Raw genomic sequence first — 16595 nt, forward strand, 5'->3', positions numbered from 1 at the left:
GTACACAGTTATTGTTTTCGTAAGAAAACGGTGGTGGTAGGTGGTATTTTAGTAATTATATATACATATATTGAGGCATTAGCCTCTATTCTTCGTGAGCTAAGATCAGTGTCTGCTGCGCCATAGTCACTGAACGTTCACATCTCGCATAGTACTACCTACCTACTCTGTATCCTGGAAACTTCTGAGCCATGTAAGTATATATTTTACATTTACTCAATTTATACATATTAATAGGCGTTTGTTTTAGTCCAATGGAAATAAATTCCTTATATGTATCTCATTAATCATTAGTTATTTATATACTCGAGGATACTAACGATTTCGCACTAAGTTTCTTTCACTTATTATTTTGTGTTTATATAAGATAAAATCTTAAAATTGTAAATATCATGTAATCCAGACAAATCTCAACGTACACGTGTCGAGACTTAATAATGAAAATATTATTGAAGAATTTCACGTAGATTTTTTATCGCTGTTTCAGTGTACTTACACAAGTGGCATATATATTATACTCGCATATAAAGTACACGCGTAACCGGTATAATAATAATTGCTAATATATCTACTCCCGTTTGAATTTCCCACGCTAACAAGTACCTATATTATAGTATAACATTATAACAGTAATTAACCAGCCACCAGGTAAATAATATGTACATACTCGTACTCGTATTATATACATTTTTATTAGTATATGTATAGTAATAATATACTCAGTTGATGAGTTATATTAAACTCCACGTGTGACCTTTTGTCGTGTTGTTCTCTGATTTATTTTGAGTTGCATACTGACGAAATATGATGAGGTTAGAAGGCGTGTAATTTAAATTTTATACATTTGCGTTATAATGTATACGTATATACTCACTTTAAGTCACCTTATACGAACAGTTTTGAGATATCCAAACAATGGCAACAACAATAAAATGTATATTCTAATTTCTACAAATACTACTATTTTTTCGAAAATTAAACGAATCTGTGTGTGCGAAATCCGCTTGATTTTTAAAATGTTAACTTACAATGTTCAACAATCGCATTTAAACATGCGCTTACAAATCACTTAGTATTATATATAATTCGGTACTGAATGTGCTATTACAGTATAAGTGAATAATAATAACATTACAATATCACGTAAACCTCTTATGTATATAGGCACTGTTGTAGGTATGCGTAATTAACGTAAAGATAATAATTAGATATTAGATAGATGTACACATTGTATAACTAAGTATTTTCCTTTGTGTGTAAACTTTTTATAATAAATGACGTAGGTATAGTATTATTTGTACAAGATTTAACGATTGAAATGTGATAAAGTCAATTCGTGTGTTACGAATGAAACAATTATTCATCCGCACGGAGACATTATCTGCATTTATGAATCTGGGCAAACGAATGATACATACTATTATATAATCACAAATAGTATTTTATTTATTTTAAATTTATTTTTTAATCATTCGTATTATTATATACAGTAGATACTTACGAAATAATAACGCTAACGGAGTATGTACACATCTAATTCTAGGCATAATTAATACTTTATGGGTCGTGGCGACTTTAATATATGTAATCGATGTAGCAAAAGATAATATTATGAATGTAAATATTTAAAGCCCCGTTTTACAAAATTAAATGATAATATATGTTGCAGTGGCATATCGTATTGCAGTTATATTTTTTATAATTTTTTGATATGAAAAAAATTATATTAATAGTTTAATATTTATTGTGATGTATCATTATGTATGTAAAATATCCAGCTCGAAGGCTCGATCAAATATTGTTTTATAATGATGCTAATACATATTTAATTTTACATTATATGCATCCATACAGGATCTTAATGTAATTGAAAGTTTTACTTAAAATACGTTTAAAACAAGTATATTTCATGAAACATTTTTTCCGGACAATTAAACCCAACATTGAAGTCCGAAACCCAAATTAACTTGATATATTTTTATAAAAATGTACATGTTTAACATCTGATGTTATGTACATATAAGCTTTTAAATATATTGACAGAAACGCGTACAATCGACTTATAATTAATGTGAAGGTGTATTTGATATCGTATGTGTATATTTATACGTTTCGATGAAAAAATACTTCTGGATGACGAATACACGCAGATAAAAAGTTTTAGAAAATCATATGATTGTCCCCCTAGAGTAAAATCGTTTTAAAGTGATTATTCATCGAGAATGAAAAAAATTAATGTTTACTCTATTTATTATTTTTTTTTTTTTGTTTTCGGCGATGTAGCTGCACGCAGAATCGCTAATTAGAACAACAAAAAGTAATTTTCCACGAAACAAACTGTGATTTTCCAGTTTGCATTGTAAAGGACGGAGGATGCGAAGGTTCATCAAACCGTGATTCCTATGCGAATATAGAAACGACTACTGCCGGGTGAGTTGCACGTACCATGACGCTACCTCGTGAACCCATGTATTACATTACCACCCGCGATATATCTATAATATAATATGTATTTATTTATGTATGTGCCTGCCACTGGTTGTGATAGTGATTATTATTTATTATAATATCGTTCACCGACAACGGTAATAAGTAATGACCCACTCCGATTGGAAATAATTTCTATAAATTATTATACTACCGTGCGAATTTTCGATTACAATTCCGCGCCAGAAATAACAATTAATTTTGTTATCCTCTACAGTATTAATATGCAATATGTAGCTTTGATGTATACATGCACCATGTTATTAACTGTATACTTCTATAATGCTCATCCGGTCTTTCACCAATACTAGGTATAACGCATGTAGTTCGTATTTTCATAATTTTATATACTCGTCTTATATACTACAGGTGTCGTATTTATATGTATGTCAATATGGAGATTAGGAGAACTTAAAACCACCTCAATTTACTATTAGAAATGTTGTAAATACATTACGTTGGATATCACCGTTTGCTTAATCTGTTTATTAAGCAGTAAGTTTTTCTGAAAACAAATTATAAACCCCTTAAAATTTGACTCACACCGTAGACACGTATAAAATAATAGCTACCCGCATTAACATAATTTTAAGTTCAAATGTTGGAAGTGTTATGAATTTAATGTATCTACTGAAATATAAAAAAAGTACACTGAGTGTTTATACTTAATATACTGATTTTAGTTGTACACACATTATTGGTATATATATTTAAAAGCAAAGTCAGATTATATTGTAATAAAAAAATTGATTCTGAACAAAGGTCAATGAAAAATACGTATTGAATACCTTAATCTTTTATAATTGTAACTTTAATAATTATATATATATTACGTTATATAGGAATTTTCCATGCTTGGTATAAACATTCATATTACACAATATTTATGCTAGATGTCCTGACATACTACATATATGCTTAGTCAACCTATCATTATATTTTGACGATATAAATCAGTGGTCCTCAAACTGTCCTCCGCGGAGCCCTCAGGGTTCCACAATTATTTCTCAAGGGCTTCGTTCGTTTTATAATAAAAAATTTAATAATATAACAGTTATTAATCGTTATGTAAAACAAAGAACAATCATATTTTAATAAGACTCCGTCAAAGCAGATATAATTCACCTATGGGAATGTACATACAACATTAAAATCCCGATAAAAAAATATAATTATTTGATTTTAGATAATATGCATTCCCGTTCCAAGAATTATTCGGCCAAGTATGTTGTATTTAAATGTAATATTAAATATACATTATATCATTTTAAGTTTCCTTCTATATACAGGGCTATATTAGCGCATAGAAACTAAAAGCACTTAAGGCCTACGAATATTTTGGGCTTATAAAATAGGTTAGGATTAGATTAGGGTTAGGTTAGGGTTAGGTTAGGTTAGATTGAAATAGGTTAGGTTAACATTTTTATTGCAAGAAAAAATCTAATTGAAAAAAAATTAAAAACGCAATTTATGCATATTTTAATTTTTAAACAAACACGAAGAACCTAATATTGATGTTTTTCTGGGGGGTTCATGACCCCCATGACCCCCCCCCCAATATGCGCCTAGATATATATACTATACATTTGCCCAAGTAAAATATTATGTACCATATAAGAATTTACAGACTAAAATAATTATATTACTCGTATATTGTTTCATCGATGTTTCGGTATAGTAATTCGTACAGCATCTATCGGGAAAATAAATGATCTTCATTATCGGTACTTTCAATTGAACACGAATTGCTCCAATAATTAATACTGAAAAAGTAATTGAATCTTTTGCAAAGAAAAAAATTTTGTAACTATGAAGTTATGTTATATAGTAATTAGTATTATTTAGTAATATACTATACAATTGTTAATTTTTTTTTTTTATTAGTTACAGTCTTTTGTTTGTTATACAGTTATTTACGAGGGTTACAGAACTATGCAAATTAGTAAAAAAAAAATGTTTTTATGGTATTTCAAAATTTATTATTATAATAAAATTAATTGTTCTTAAGATTTTACTTTTTAAAATTGATATCATATAAGAAAATAAACGTTATAATATAAAAGTTTATATTTGACTTTTATAAGGAAAATATTGTTATACTATACGACTATACTGAGACGATACCTGCAAAAAAAACATTTGTTGGTTTTGGTAACGGATTTAATAATTGACATAGAAAAAGTTAAAAAATTAATTAATTTACATTATGACGGACCGATTCCTTACAAATTAATAGGTATGCGATTTTAAGAAAAATATTTCGCGGTCGATTAAATGTTTAATTTGCGATGGATTTATTGTTATTTACAAGAAATATACGACCCTCAATTTCAAAAGCGTTAAAATCTTAATATTTTAATTAACAATACAGAAATGTAACGTAACACGGTTTAAATATATCTTGACTACAATAAGTATTTCTTCAATCCGAATTTCCGGTAAAGCAGTAATAGTTTTAAATTCGATTAGTAGGGGCGTCATTTCAACTTTTGAAAGGGTGAGGCAAGTGATTAAATTTGCAACTTCATAATATTTAAAAAATCATGGTTATCTATATATGTAAATATTTAATATTTATGGACGATAGACTATCAATAAAATATTTTTTCGGAGCAAAATATGTAAGGATTACGAGTAGTAATGAATAATGATGTTATGATGATAAACAAAGAACATAAAATGTTTCAATTTCCACAAATTAAATTATAACATTAATGATAGTAAAACATTAATTTATTTACTATAACTTTTAGTTACCTATCAATAGGTTTAATGGAATAATAATATAAATCTAATTAAATAAATACTTATAATTTTAATATTTGTATATTTAAAGCCGCGTCCACACCTAGCAAACACCTGAGGAAACATTGTTGAACGTTTGCCCAATGTTTTTCAAACGTTTGCCAAATGTGTGTCAAAATAACAAATATTTTTATTTGTTCGCTAAATGTATGCTCAATTCATTAATCTACAGTTTTGATTATGGCGTCTCTAGAGCAAGTTGCATGTGTAGGAGCTGCATTAATAATTATTCATAAACACTATAAAAATAAATTGAAGGATAGAAGTAAAAGACGATGGTGGGTAAGACAACTACTACAACACCGAAAAACATAATGGTGAGCGTTTCATTATGGATTTACACGCAAGTGATTTGTTTAATAATTTTACAAGAATTTCAAGTGCCGATTTTGAATTTTTAATAAGTGTAATTGGACTATACTGTACCAAACAAACATTCAACAAACATGTTGGTTGGATATTTTGGATGTTTGATGAACGTTTGACCAAATGTTTGTAAAATGTTCATTAGATGTGGACGCGGCTTATTACTTTACAGAACCTATTTATAAAAACATAAAATTGTATCTCAAATATAATGTACCGTAGTTTGGGGGGAATAGGGACGATTTTAACGGGTTTTTATAGATTATGAGCTCAATTTTTACGGTATCGATATCACGAAAACTGTTTTATAATGATCACATATATAGAAATATGTAATATACCAAAAATAAAGTTTGTAAGGTTCGCGTAATAATGATTATTATAAACTGGGGAAGAGCCAGTGTTTCCCAACTTTTAATAAACTATGAATGTGTGTTTTAAAGAGAATATTACCTGATTTCTGAGTACGAATTAGTAAATAAAAATTTACCGATTTTAGCATTTGATCATTGGACAAAGAATTGTCGACTTTTTAAAATTTCTTAGAGTAGGGCATTTTTCATAATCTGCCTTCCTAAATGACGCCCCTGTCGACCAGTAAAATCAGTACAATATTTAATTGCACGCAAGCAGTGTGATTATTTATAGCACTTTTATAATATTTTATAACTCGCAGTCGAGGTTAAAATTGATTTTTTAAGTCAAAAACGCATACATAATAATAATTCATCAAATAAAAAAGAAAACTTTTAAAAATTGAACAAAATTGGACCTGTGCTAAATATAAAGGAATTGGGATGTTAGGATATTAAATTAAATAATTAATTGAAATTCAGCTTCAAAATGCTGTTTTGAAACTAGTGCTATGTAGAGCATTGGCCTTTTTTTAATTTTTGTTCAACTATTTTAAAACAAAAAGTAATTGTTTTGAACTTTTGGCGATATTAAATATTTAAACGATTACTTTCTATTTTTCTATTATTTTCTTTATAAAAATCTTTTATTATTATTATTTTTTTTTTTACATATTGTCAATTTGTTAAATTGTATTCTCCTTATATATCAAATGATTATATAATCGAATTGGAATTAAAAACAATACAATTTAACGTAGGTTGAAAACGTACCTTATGATAGAACTGGAGATAAAATTATATTTTGTGACTATACCTGTATTTTTATGATAAAAATATTAACCTTCCCCGTATAATCTAGCCCTAATTAGGATAACCCATGTATAATGTAAACAACCGACGATTGATATTTTAAGTGAGATCCTTGGATAATGTCATAATATAAAATATTTATTGATATATAGATCGACGAGGTGAGTACGGCGACGGATTTGTGCAGAAGAAGAATTACTATTAATAGATTCTACAACTTGAACAGAGTGCACGCGTCAGGATGAAAGATAACGTTCAGGTGGTAGCAGTGGTCGTGCTGTGCATCGCGTGGTTGTGGCAACCGATCGAATCGGACATGGTGCAGATAAAACCGACAGCGGCGTTGCTGGTGTCGGTGAAGAGGTCCAACGACAACAACGCGTCGGCGTCAGACACGAGCAATAGCACTTCACCGTGCGACCGATACCTGAGATCGGCCGAAGCGGAGGTGAGGAATCCGCGTAACCATAAGTTCGTCACGTCCAACGGTTGGACGGAACGGCATAGACCCCGGCCCGAGATTAGCGTGTACTCACGCATCGAGGAAGTGCCATCGCCGCCACAGCCTGCACCCACAGTGGCCGCGTACTACCAGCAACAGCGTGACAGCTTTTACCACAACTCGGCCGTACAGCAGCTACCACCCGCCGTGAGGACGTCTAAACGCATCATATACTATGCAACGCTACCCGACGTCGTCCGACCACCCGCCGGATACTCGTCGTCGCCTAGCTATTCATCCGATCCGTTCACGCTCGGACCTGGGCCCTTCTCCGCCGATTTTCGACAACTCGACTTCAATAGGTACTTGTTATAATTTAATTTATATATATATTACATTGTGTATATTATGTATATTATATACACGTTTTATCTTAAATTGCCTTGAAATATTAACCTTACAAGCCAATAATCTACACGTAATTTCCTTGTAAAATACATCCATGCTGTGAAAACAGCTGAGCCAAAGACTACGGACAATTAGGGTTAAAATATCAACTTAAGGAGTCTATGTTTTTCTATGTTTACAGAAACACACCTCCGGACAGTTTGCAGCGTAATCGTTTGGCGTCATACGAGAACGTCTACAATCATGGTGGTGGCAATGGCGGCGTGACTTCAGTCACGTCCAAATCGACGGCCGTGTATAACAGTAGGTACGACGAACCTGCCGAGTTCCGGGATGCGTACTACCGACCGAACGAGTTCACGTCAAAGTTCGCGTCATGGGCTGAACCGTTTTACAAGAGTTGGACTTCGTCGTCCTGGGACAAGGATTCGCCGGCTTACAAAAACAATAGGGGCCCATCGCCGTCATTCTCCTCGTGGGATCGGGAACTAATGGGTAGAGGAGCGAGCCCATGGGAGAACCGAGGATCTTCTTGGGATAACAACCGGGGATCGTCGTGGGACAACCGGGGTTCATCGTGGGACAAGGAGCTGGTAGAGGTGCCGTTACAAAAGCCTAACGGCGATAGTGGTAGCCGCAATGGTGAAAACTTCAACAACAATGACAAATATCCTGAAGTGGCGGTCATCCATTCAGATGTGATCGACGTAAGAGGAGACCGCGGGAGACAACAAAACAGTTCACCGCCACCATCGTCATCGCAAGCCATGCCACCCTCTAGGTTTACGATCATCGACGTCGACCCAAAACCGTATCATCACCAGAACCAACAGCCTCAGCAGCAGATACCAGCGTCAATGCGATACGAACCACCACAAAAGCCGATGCAATACGAAACATACACGCCGATGCAAGCCCACACGCGATATGAGCCGCGTCAGCCACAGCCGCCGTCGCCTATGCGCTATGAACAGCAGTACCGGCCACCGCCCTCATCATCGTCCACGCGTTATGGATCACAGAACGAAAACAAACTACCATCCAATGGGTATGTATTATGCATACGTCATATAACTTATGTAATATCGTTTTTATCAATTTCGGTTCAACAGCAAAAGAATTTCTAGATTCTAAATTTTTTTCAGCATGTGTATATTTTCAAGATTATTCATAGTTCGCAAATACATCTTTCGATTATATGATTTACACTTTAAGCCGTTAATCTTTTAGTTATTAAATAGCATTAAAACAATATTGTTAAATGGACCCAGTGCTTTTATAATTATATTTGCCTATAAAATATAAATTTAAATGCGGAAGAGGCTATACCTAAGTAGGACATAGATCATAGCTAGAGCAGTGAAGTTATTGCATTAAAAAAGTCACTAAATTGCTTGTATTATCGCATGAAAATTTACATTAAATATATTACAAATTGCAATTATTATTTTTAAAATTGCATTAAAAAAAATAAAAAATTATAGTTAATAAAATAAAATAATAATAATAATAAAATTCTAATATATTGCTTATATTATTGCATTGAACTATAAGAGATTTTTTTAAGTTTTCATAATCAAATGATTGTCTATTATTACACATAGCAAATGTTTAGATCGGGAAAAACTTCTTTCTACATTCGTGATTGTGATTGGCACGTACTTGAAATAGGTTAAATTATCGCTGATCAAGTCTTTTGGTAATCCCTCCATAGACTGAATTTTTTCACTTAAAATGTTGAGTATAAGAACGATTGTTTAGTATCCATCATTTTGTTGTAAAATTCTTTTAAATTTCTAGTTTATTAAAATTACATTTTGTTCCATGATTTTGTCTATTTCAGTTTCAACATTTTTAACTATAAATAAAGCTTCGATTAATGGGAAATATTGAATTTCGAGCTTAGTAATTTCTGCTGTTATTAAACCGTAAGTAGAATGAATGAATATTAAGTTGATTTCTATTGAGTTATCCGATAAAAGTAGTTAAGCTTCTTTTATAGAAATAGCATCAATCGAATTTAATAATTGTATTCATTTTTTTATTTCCATAAAATGTTTACAATAGTAGGAAGCCGCATTAATTCATCTCCCCCATCGAGTCATAATGGGCTGGGGAAGTAAATTAATACCTGCAGCTTCTTCTTTAAATAATAAAATACGGGAGGGAGCCTTTAAAAATATTTGTTTTACTTTGGCGATAAGCTTCTCAACTTTTGCTATTCTATGTATACCGTGACCTAAACAAGTTATGTGCACCATCTTGGAGTACAATACTTTAACTGTGGAGGCTGTTTTGACCATATAAGGGGCCGCATCATATAAAGATAACAAAACTTCATCGTGACGCGAGGCCGTAACTGGGGGGGTCCAGAAGTCCGGACCCCCCGAAATTTTCAAAAGTAGAAACATTTTAGCGGTGAATATAGTTTATTAACTATAAATTGTATTAAATAATAATGTTAGACCCTCCTCCCGAAATTGTTTTTTAGTTACGGCCATGTCGTGACGAATTCTATCAGGCCATAATAAAAACTTGAACTTGTCAAGAAGTTTAGCTATTGCAGATTGGTTATCTTTTTCAAGAATTTCTGTTGTGAGTGAAAATATCTTACCAGGATGAGCAAATTTTAAGGTTCCAATTACAATATTAGACATAAAACATCCATTTGCATCAGTTGACTCGTCAATAGATACCCATATTTTTTTACCTGTTACATACTTTCTGGTACTTTTCATAACATCTTCGTAGCAATCATTAACATATGTTTTGCGTAAAATAGTGACAGTTAGAATTTCGTTGCCAGTGTATTTTTCCAAAAATTACCGGAAATGTATGTTACTAATTTTATGTAACGGAATATTACTTAATATCAATGCTTTACATAGATCAAACGAAAAATTTGATTGTTTTGTACTTGTTACTAATTGTTGAACTTTTCAATTTTTTTTTGTTGGTTTTCTTATTTGCTCACCTAGAATGTTTATCGGTTTTGAGATGTTGCGCACAGTATATCGTCGATCGATAATAATAACCTAACCTAATCTAACCTAACCTATTATTCCATCTGAGTACTCCTGTAGTCTGTTTAGTATTACTAGTGCTAATATTTTGTAACCAGTGTTCAGTAATGATATACCTCTATAGTTTTCAACTTTCTTCTGATCTCCTTTCTTGTATATAGGGAATATAAGTGACTCGTTTCAACCTTCTGGTATTCTTTCTTCTTTCCATATTAATTAATTAATTTATTTATTTATTTATTCATTTATTTATTTATTTATACGGACAAAAGTCCAATTCACAATATATTTGTAAAGATAACAATAATATAATATAATTTAAAATAGTAAAATATACCTAACACAATAAAAAATGAAAAGATTAATATATCGAATAATAGTAATAATAATAATTATAATAACAATGATAATGACAATAATAATAATAATAATAATAATGATAATAATAATAAAAATACATTCAATTTTTTATAATATCATTAACTATTTCTCGAAGACATTAAAATATTTATGGGGTCGTATGATGTAAACTTTTTGGATGAATGAGGAATATAGAATGAATGATTGTTACGAGTGTAGTGGCTATTAACTTTGAAATTTAATTGAATTAATAAAAATTGATCATCAATTTCGTTATTTAGCAATTTGGTGAGGAACGTGTTGTATGATAAGTGTCTCCGTACATTTAAAGATTCTAAATTTAACAATTTTAAAATATTATCGTAGCCAGAGCGAGGAGTGAACGAGGTTCATGAAAATCGGAGCAGTTTCTTTTTATCATACCAAATACAGACAAAGCTTTATTTTTAATCGCTGATACATGAGCATTAAATAATAGTTTGGAATCAAATAAAATCCCAAGATCTTTAAATAATGACGAACGATGTAGGTTAATGTCGCATATATGATAATTAGAATGTAAGGGATTGTGTTTTTTGGAGTAAGTAACAATTTGGCATTTATCAATATTTAATGAAAGACTATTTGAACTATTTATTGTATTAGTTTCAATATCTGAGTTTTTAATTCGTGTTCTCCCGCTTTCCATAGTTCAGCATTAATTATGTCACGCTTTTGATATACTTAAATTTAAACAATGTGAAGCACGATGTGTATACAAAGCAAGATGCTGAATTTTTAATATTTGAGCTTGAACGCCTTGATATTTTCCGGGCATATTAGCCCCTCCGTCGTAGCCTTGACCACGCAAATATTTTATATTAAGCCCTAAGTCATCTAATTGGTATATTATTATTTTGGAAAGATTATAACCAATTGTATTTTCAACAATAATCAATTTTAAGAAATCTTTTTGCACTTAATTATGAAAAACATAGCAAATGTACAAAACTAATTGTTCACTAATACTTATATCGGTTATTTCATCAACAAGTATTAAGAAATATTTTGATTCTTTAATAGCATTTACAATTTTACCAAGAATTACACTGGCACAGCAATCGATCAAATCGTTCTGTGTAGTTTTACTAATAAAACTAGCATTTTTCGGAAATTTTGAAGATGGTTTTTCAAAACAACATCACCTGAATTTATACGAAATTTCAAAAGCTCTCTAAAATTTCCTTCATTATTTACACTATTTTGAAACAAATCTCCATCATCGCGATGACCACGTAAAGGAAAGTTTTGACGACCACAAAGAAAAATTGTATTAATGATCGGGACAAGTTTTTTTCGATTTTCTTAAATTTGCTTTTGAATATTTGAATTTAATTGAACAGCAACAGACTTCTCAGTAGATTCTATAACATTTTTAAAATCATCCGCTTTGATAATTGAAACTTTATGATAATCGTTATTTGAATATTTTTTTAACAGTTCGAGAGCTTTTTTTATACTTATTTAATGGCTTAGTGTATAATTTACCTGCGTTTTTTTTACTTTTTCCCACTACATCACGAGAAAAAAACTCACAAGTTCTACAATAAACTCCTTCGTGTTTTTGACTATAAGATAATCACGGAAAATCGTTAAGCCATTTTAATTGAAATTTTCTTGAATCTTTATCTTTAGGAAAATCATATAAAATATCCGGTCTCCATATTTTTGTCAATGCAAGATATTTTTTATCATTATTTAGTTTTGAACTTTGACTGTCAATAAAGTTACCATTATCTAATGCATCAACAAAAATATTTTTTTGTACATGATTGTCAACATCGGTTAGTAAATCTTTAGAACTACTTTCATGTACAGGTGTAGAAATATCATTACTAGTACTTACATTTTCTCCATTATTTACTTTAGATCGATCTTGCACTTCATTTGAACGAATTTTCTAAGCAAAAAAAGACATTAATAATCTCTGAGTACTGACAGAACGATCACGTTTATTGAGAGATTCAGAGTCATTTCTAAAATCTGACATCGTAAAATAATTATATATTTAAAGCCGGGTGTAATAAAAAACCGTGTTTTACTAACAATCATACAATATTATATTCGACAGGCAGTCACGAGCTAACTAAGTGTGACTAAGCTGAGACTCATAAACAAAATAATAATATAGCAATATTAATATTATTAATATAGCGAATGCCGAATAATAATAATAATTACAGCGATCTAATAATAATAATTATCTGGTTTTCCGCCGTTGCTCGACGTTATTACAATAGCTGTATGAGACAGAGACAGCGGCGGCGGAAATCACCGATAATATTATTCTTATTTATAAAAATAACACAAATAATATGTGATTTTAAATTTATAAAATTATTTTGTTGGTGACTTAAACAAATGACAGGGGGTGCCCGAGCACCCATGACCACCTGAATCCACCCACCCCAGCTGAATCCGCACCAGTCTCATAATCTTAATATTATACAATATCTATAATGTTTATTATTATTTACCAGTGGCGTATATAGGAAGGTGTCTAGTGGTCTACAGCCCCCCCCCCCCCGAAATGTTTCAAAAAACTTAAAAATTATTTTAAACGTTTGTTATATTTTAATGGTGCTCTATACTTATTTAGAAATAATTTTATAAAAAAAAAAAAAAAAAATAGAAAATTTTTATACTATTTATTAGTATTTAATTTTTAGATTGAATTTTTTTATTATTATTATCACCAAGGTACATAGTGTTTTACATTTTTTTTATACCACCTATTTTTACTATACATATTGTTTATGTTGTATCAATTCATTTGTTAGTCATTTTATGTTATCATTTTTGTGCGATGCGTAGCGGTGCGTTGCGTATCCGCAGCCCTCGTCGGCGGCGGTGATAGACCTCCGTGTGCGACCGGCTAGGTACACAATCGCGCTGTTATCATCGCATGAAAATGTCGTTATTTCCACGTTTTCAAAATTTTTCGGTTATGTTTTTGTAAAAGTAAAAGTCAATATTGTGGTGTCTGGGAAACAAACGTACCTAAAGAAACTAGCATTTGTTTATAAGTTATACCAAATATTACAAAAGTTACAATTTTGTTACTATCTATAAAACATTTATATGTATATATATATATGTGTGTGTGTGTGTGTGTGTGTGTAAACAAATAAAAAATTGTAATTTTCGTGCACTTACCTATTAGACATTAACAATTAAATTAATATCCCTAACTGTAATCTAAAATAGTAAAAACGTGCACGCACCAGAGATAATTAAATTATTATCTATGACAACCGCAGAATTCTGTATTTTATTATGGCAGGATGTTTATAGTATCACAGAATATGTCATTATTCTATGGTAAGATTATATTTTTATCAACATTTTGATTGTTCTTTATTAATATTATATTAATAAAGTTTTACTGCTAAAATAATTTAAAATTTATTTTTTATTTAAAGAAATATATAATTTATTGGGAAGAATTTTACTTAGGAAGTTGGAAATTATAAATTAATAATATGTTAATAGTAACTTAGATACCAGATACGAAATAATGATGGTTAGGCTTTGTAGCACTTCTTTTTATTTACTTCAGAGTAAATAACATTTTTGTTTTTAAACCAACTGATAATATATATTAAACTGATTTTTTGTTCTTGATAATCCCACATATAACTGTCCATGTGAGAAACAGTCAGAGATCAAATCAATACCAAAATATTAAAATGTTTGACCTTAAAACTTATTAATTGTAATAGTGAACGTTATTTTAATGGGAATTGAAGTATCTTAAATTGTAAATATAAATCATTAGGATTAATAGATATATAGTGTTATTGAGGTAATTTCTTCCGCTGTAAATTATATTACAATACTATTCGATATACTATATATATTAGATGAGATTGAATATTTTTAAATATATTTTTTTAATTTTTAATTTTATTTGTCTGAAAAACGGCGTTATTATTAATTTTTTTAGGTACTATGAAAATATAAAGAACAACATCAACACTCACCAATTCATGACGAGTTGGACAGAAGTATCATCAACTCAAGACGAAGTATTGCCCACGCACTCGGTGAGCGTAAACATCAATTCGCTCGGAAACTCTACTAGCATGCAAAACAACACCAAAATTATTCCCTAAACAAGTACTCCAAAGATACCAAAATAAAATGTGTAAATTCATAATATTATTTAAGAAATGTTGGTATTTGTATTATTGGATTTTATATAAAAATAATATGTGAGTATTAATAACTTTATACATTATTTATGTCGATAAATGTGTTAAATCAAAATGTTTTTATAACAATTTACGACAAATCATCAATTTCATCCAATTATTTATTTACATTAGATACATTGCATTCACGTTTTCATAAATCTTTAAAATGAATGATTTTTTTATTATATAAACAATTGTTTAATTTCATATTTGATAATAAAATAATAAAAATTAAAAATTAGTAATTGGTTAATACTCGTAAATCAATAAATAAATACACAAATAGTATATACATAAAAATAAATAAATGCTTTGCCTGGATTATTGTTATATTCAGTGCCGGAGCAATCGTCGATGCGAGCGAGGCACGTGCCCCGGGCCCCGATATTTATAGTGCTCCCACCTGAATGAAACCAAAAAAACATAAATTAAGTTAATTTTTGATCATGAGTCTTGGTATACCCAACATATACTATTATACTAACAACAAAAAATATATTACCCAAAATACCCATGTATCACATTAAAAAAATTCATATATATTTCAACATAGTTCTTTGTATCTTAAGTAGGTAATTTTATAATTTATTTGTTTTAATCAGTCTTGTAAAGTATTCGAATACAAGTATTTGAATACGTGTATTAAAATACTTTTTGAAGTATTTTTTGGTACCTATTATGAATACTTTTTAAGAGTATTTTTAACATAATATAAATAATAAATATAAATTCACTTTATTAATTATTTTTCACAACAATTTGGCATCAATAAAAATACTATTGTTTTTGTTGAAATAATATTAAATCGGCTTGATCTGTAAGTCTTAACTACAAGACTGGTTTTATTTTTACGGTAAATTTGATTGATAATCGGTAAATTGATATTTCTGGTATCTTATGTAGTCATAATAAATATATAGATGTTCACATATAAATATATAATTATATAAATGATCGATATTTAGCAATCAGTAAAATAATTTCGTTATTTTTAGTTATTTATCCAATCTACTATGGACAGTCACGATCGCGATAAATTTGGTTCCTATCCCTCTGAGTACCAAAAAAATAATTAAAAAACAAAAAAAAGAAGAATTTTTAAAAAAACAACGAGGGTCAATGTCCCGATTTCTTCAATTACCACAGTCTAGTAGTATTTTTAATTCTAATAATAAATAAATATTAAATAAACAAGACCAATCTAAACCACAGTCCGCGTAGAAATGTTTTTAATGAAAATTTAGATATTGCTTTACCACCTTCAAGTGAAAAAAGTGAAAAGCCAATATCGCATAATCTAGAT

The 16595-nt window shown here is 30.0% G+C and overlaps 1 protein-coding gene across 1 annotated transcript; it reads left to right on the plus strand.

Moving 5' to 3' along the window:
• The first annotated feature begins 100 nt into the window (after positions 1–100).
• LOC112684153 lies at positions 101–15293 on the plus strand. Its single transcript, XM_025555502.1, has 5 exons — positions 101–193; positions 2284–2430; positions 6977–7628; positions 7856–8722; positions 15043–15293. The coding sequence occupies exons 3-5, from the start codon at positions 7066–7068 to the stop codon at positions 15209–15211; spliced, it is 1599 nt and encodes a 532-aa protein (XP_025411287.1). The 5' UTR covers positions 101–193; positions 2284–2430; positions 6977–7065; the 3' UTR covers positions 15212–15293.
• Positions 15294–16595: the final 1302 nt, after the last annotated feature.

The sequence above is a fragment of the Sipha flava genome, unplaced genomic scaffold (genome assembly GCF_003268045.1).
Source record: "Sipha flava isolate LNK unplaced genomic scaffold, YSA_version1 242_pilon_pilon, whole genome shotgun sequence".
In the NCBI taxonomy this organism is placed as follows: Eukaryota; Metazoa; Arthropoda; class Insecta; order Hemiptera; family Aphididae; genus Sipha; species Sipha flava.

What these genes read in the sequence shown, in the direction of transcription:
- LOC112684153 (XM_025555502.1), top strand. Translation starts at nt 7,066, where the DNA reads ATGAAAGATAACGTTCAGGTGGTAGCAGTGGTCGTGCTGTGCATCGCG. An exon ending in CGACAACTCGACTTCAATAG is followed by an intron (nt 7,629 to 7,855) that starts GTACTTGTTATA and finishes CTATGTTTACAG; the next exon opens with AAACACACCTCCGGACAGTT. An exon ending in AACAAACTACCATCCAATGG is followed by an intron (nt 8,723 to 15,042) that starts GTATGTATTATG and finishes TAATTTTTTTAG; the next exon opens with GTACTATGAAAATATAAAGA.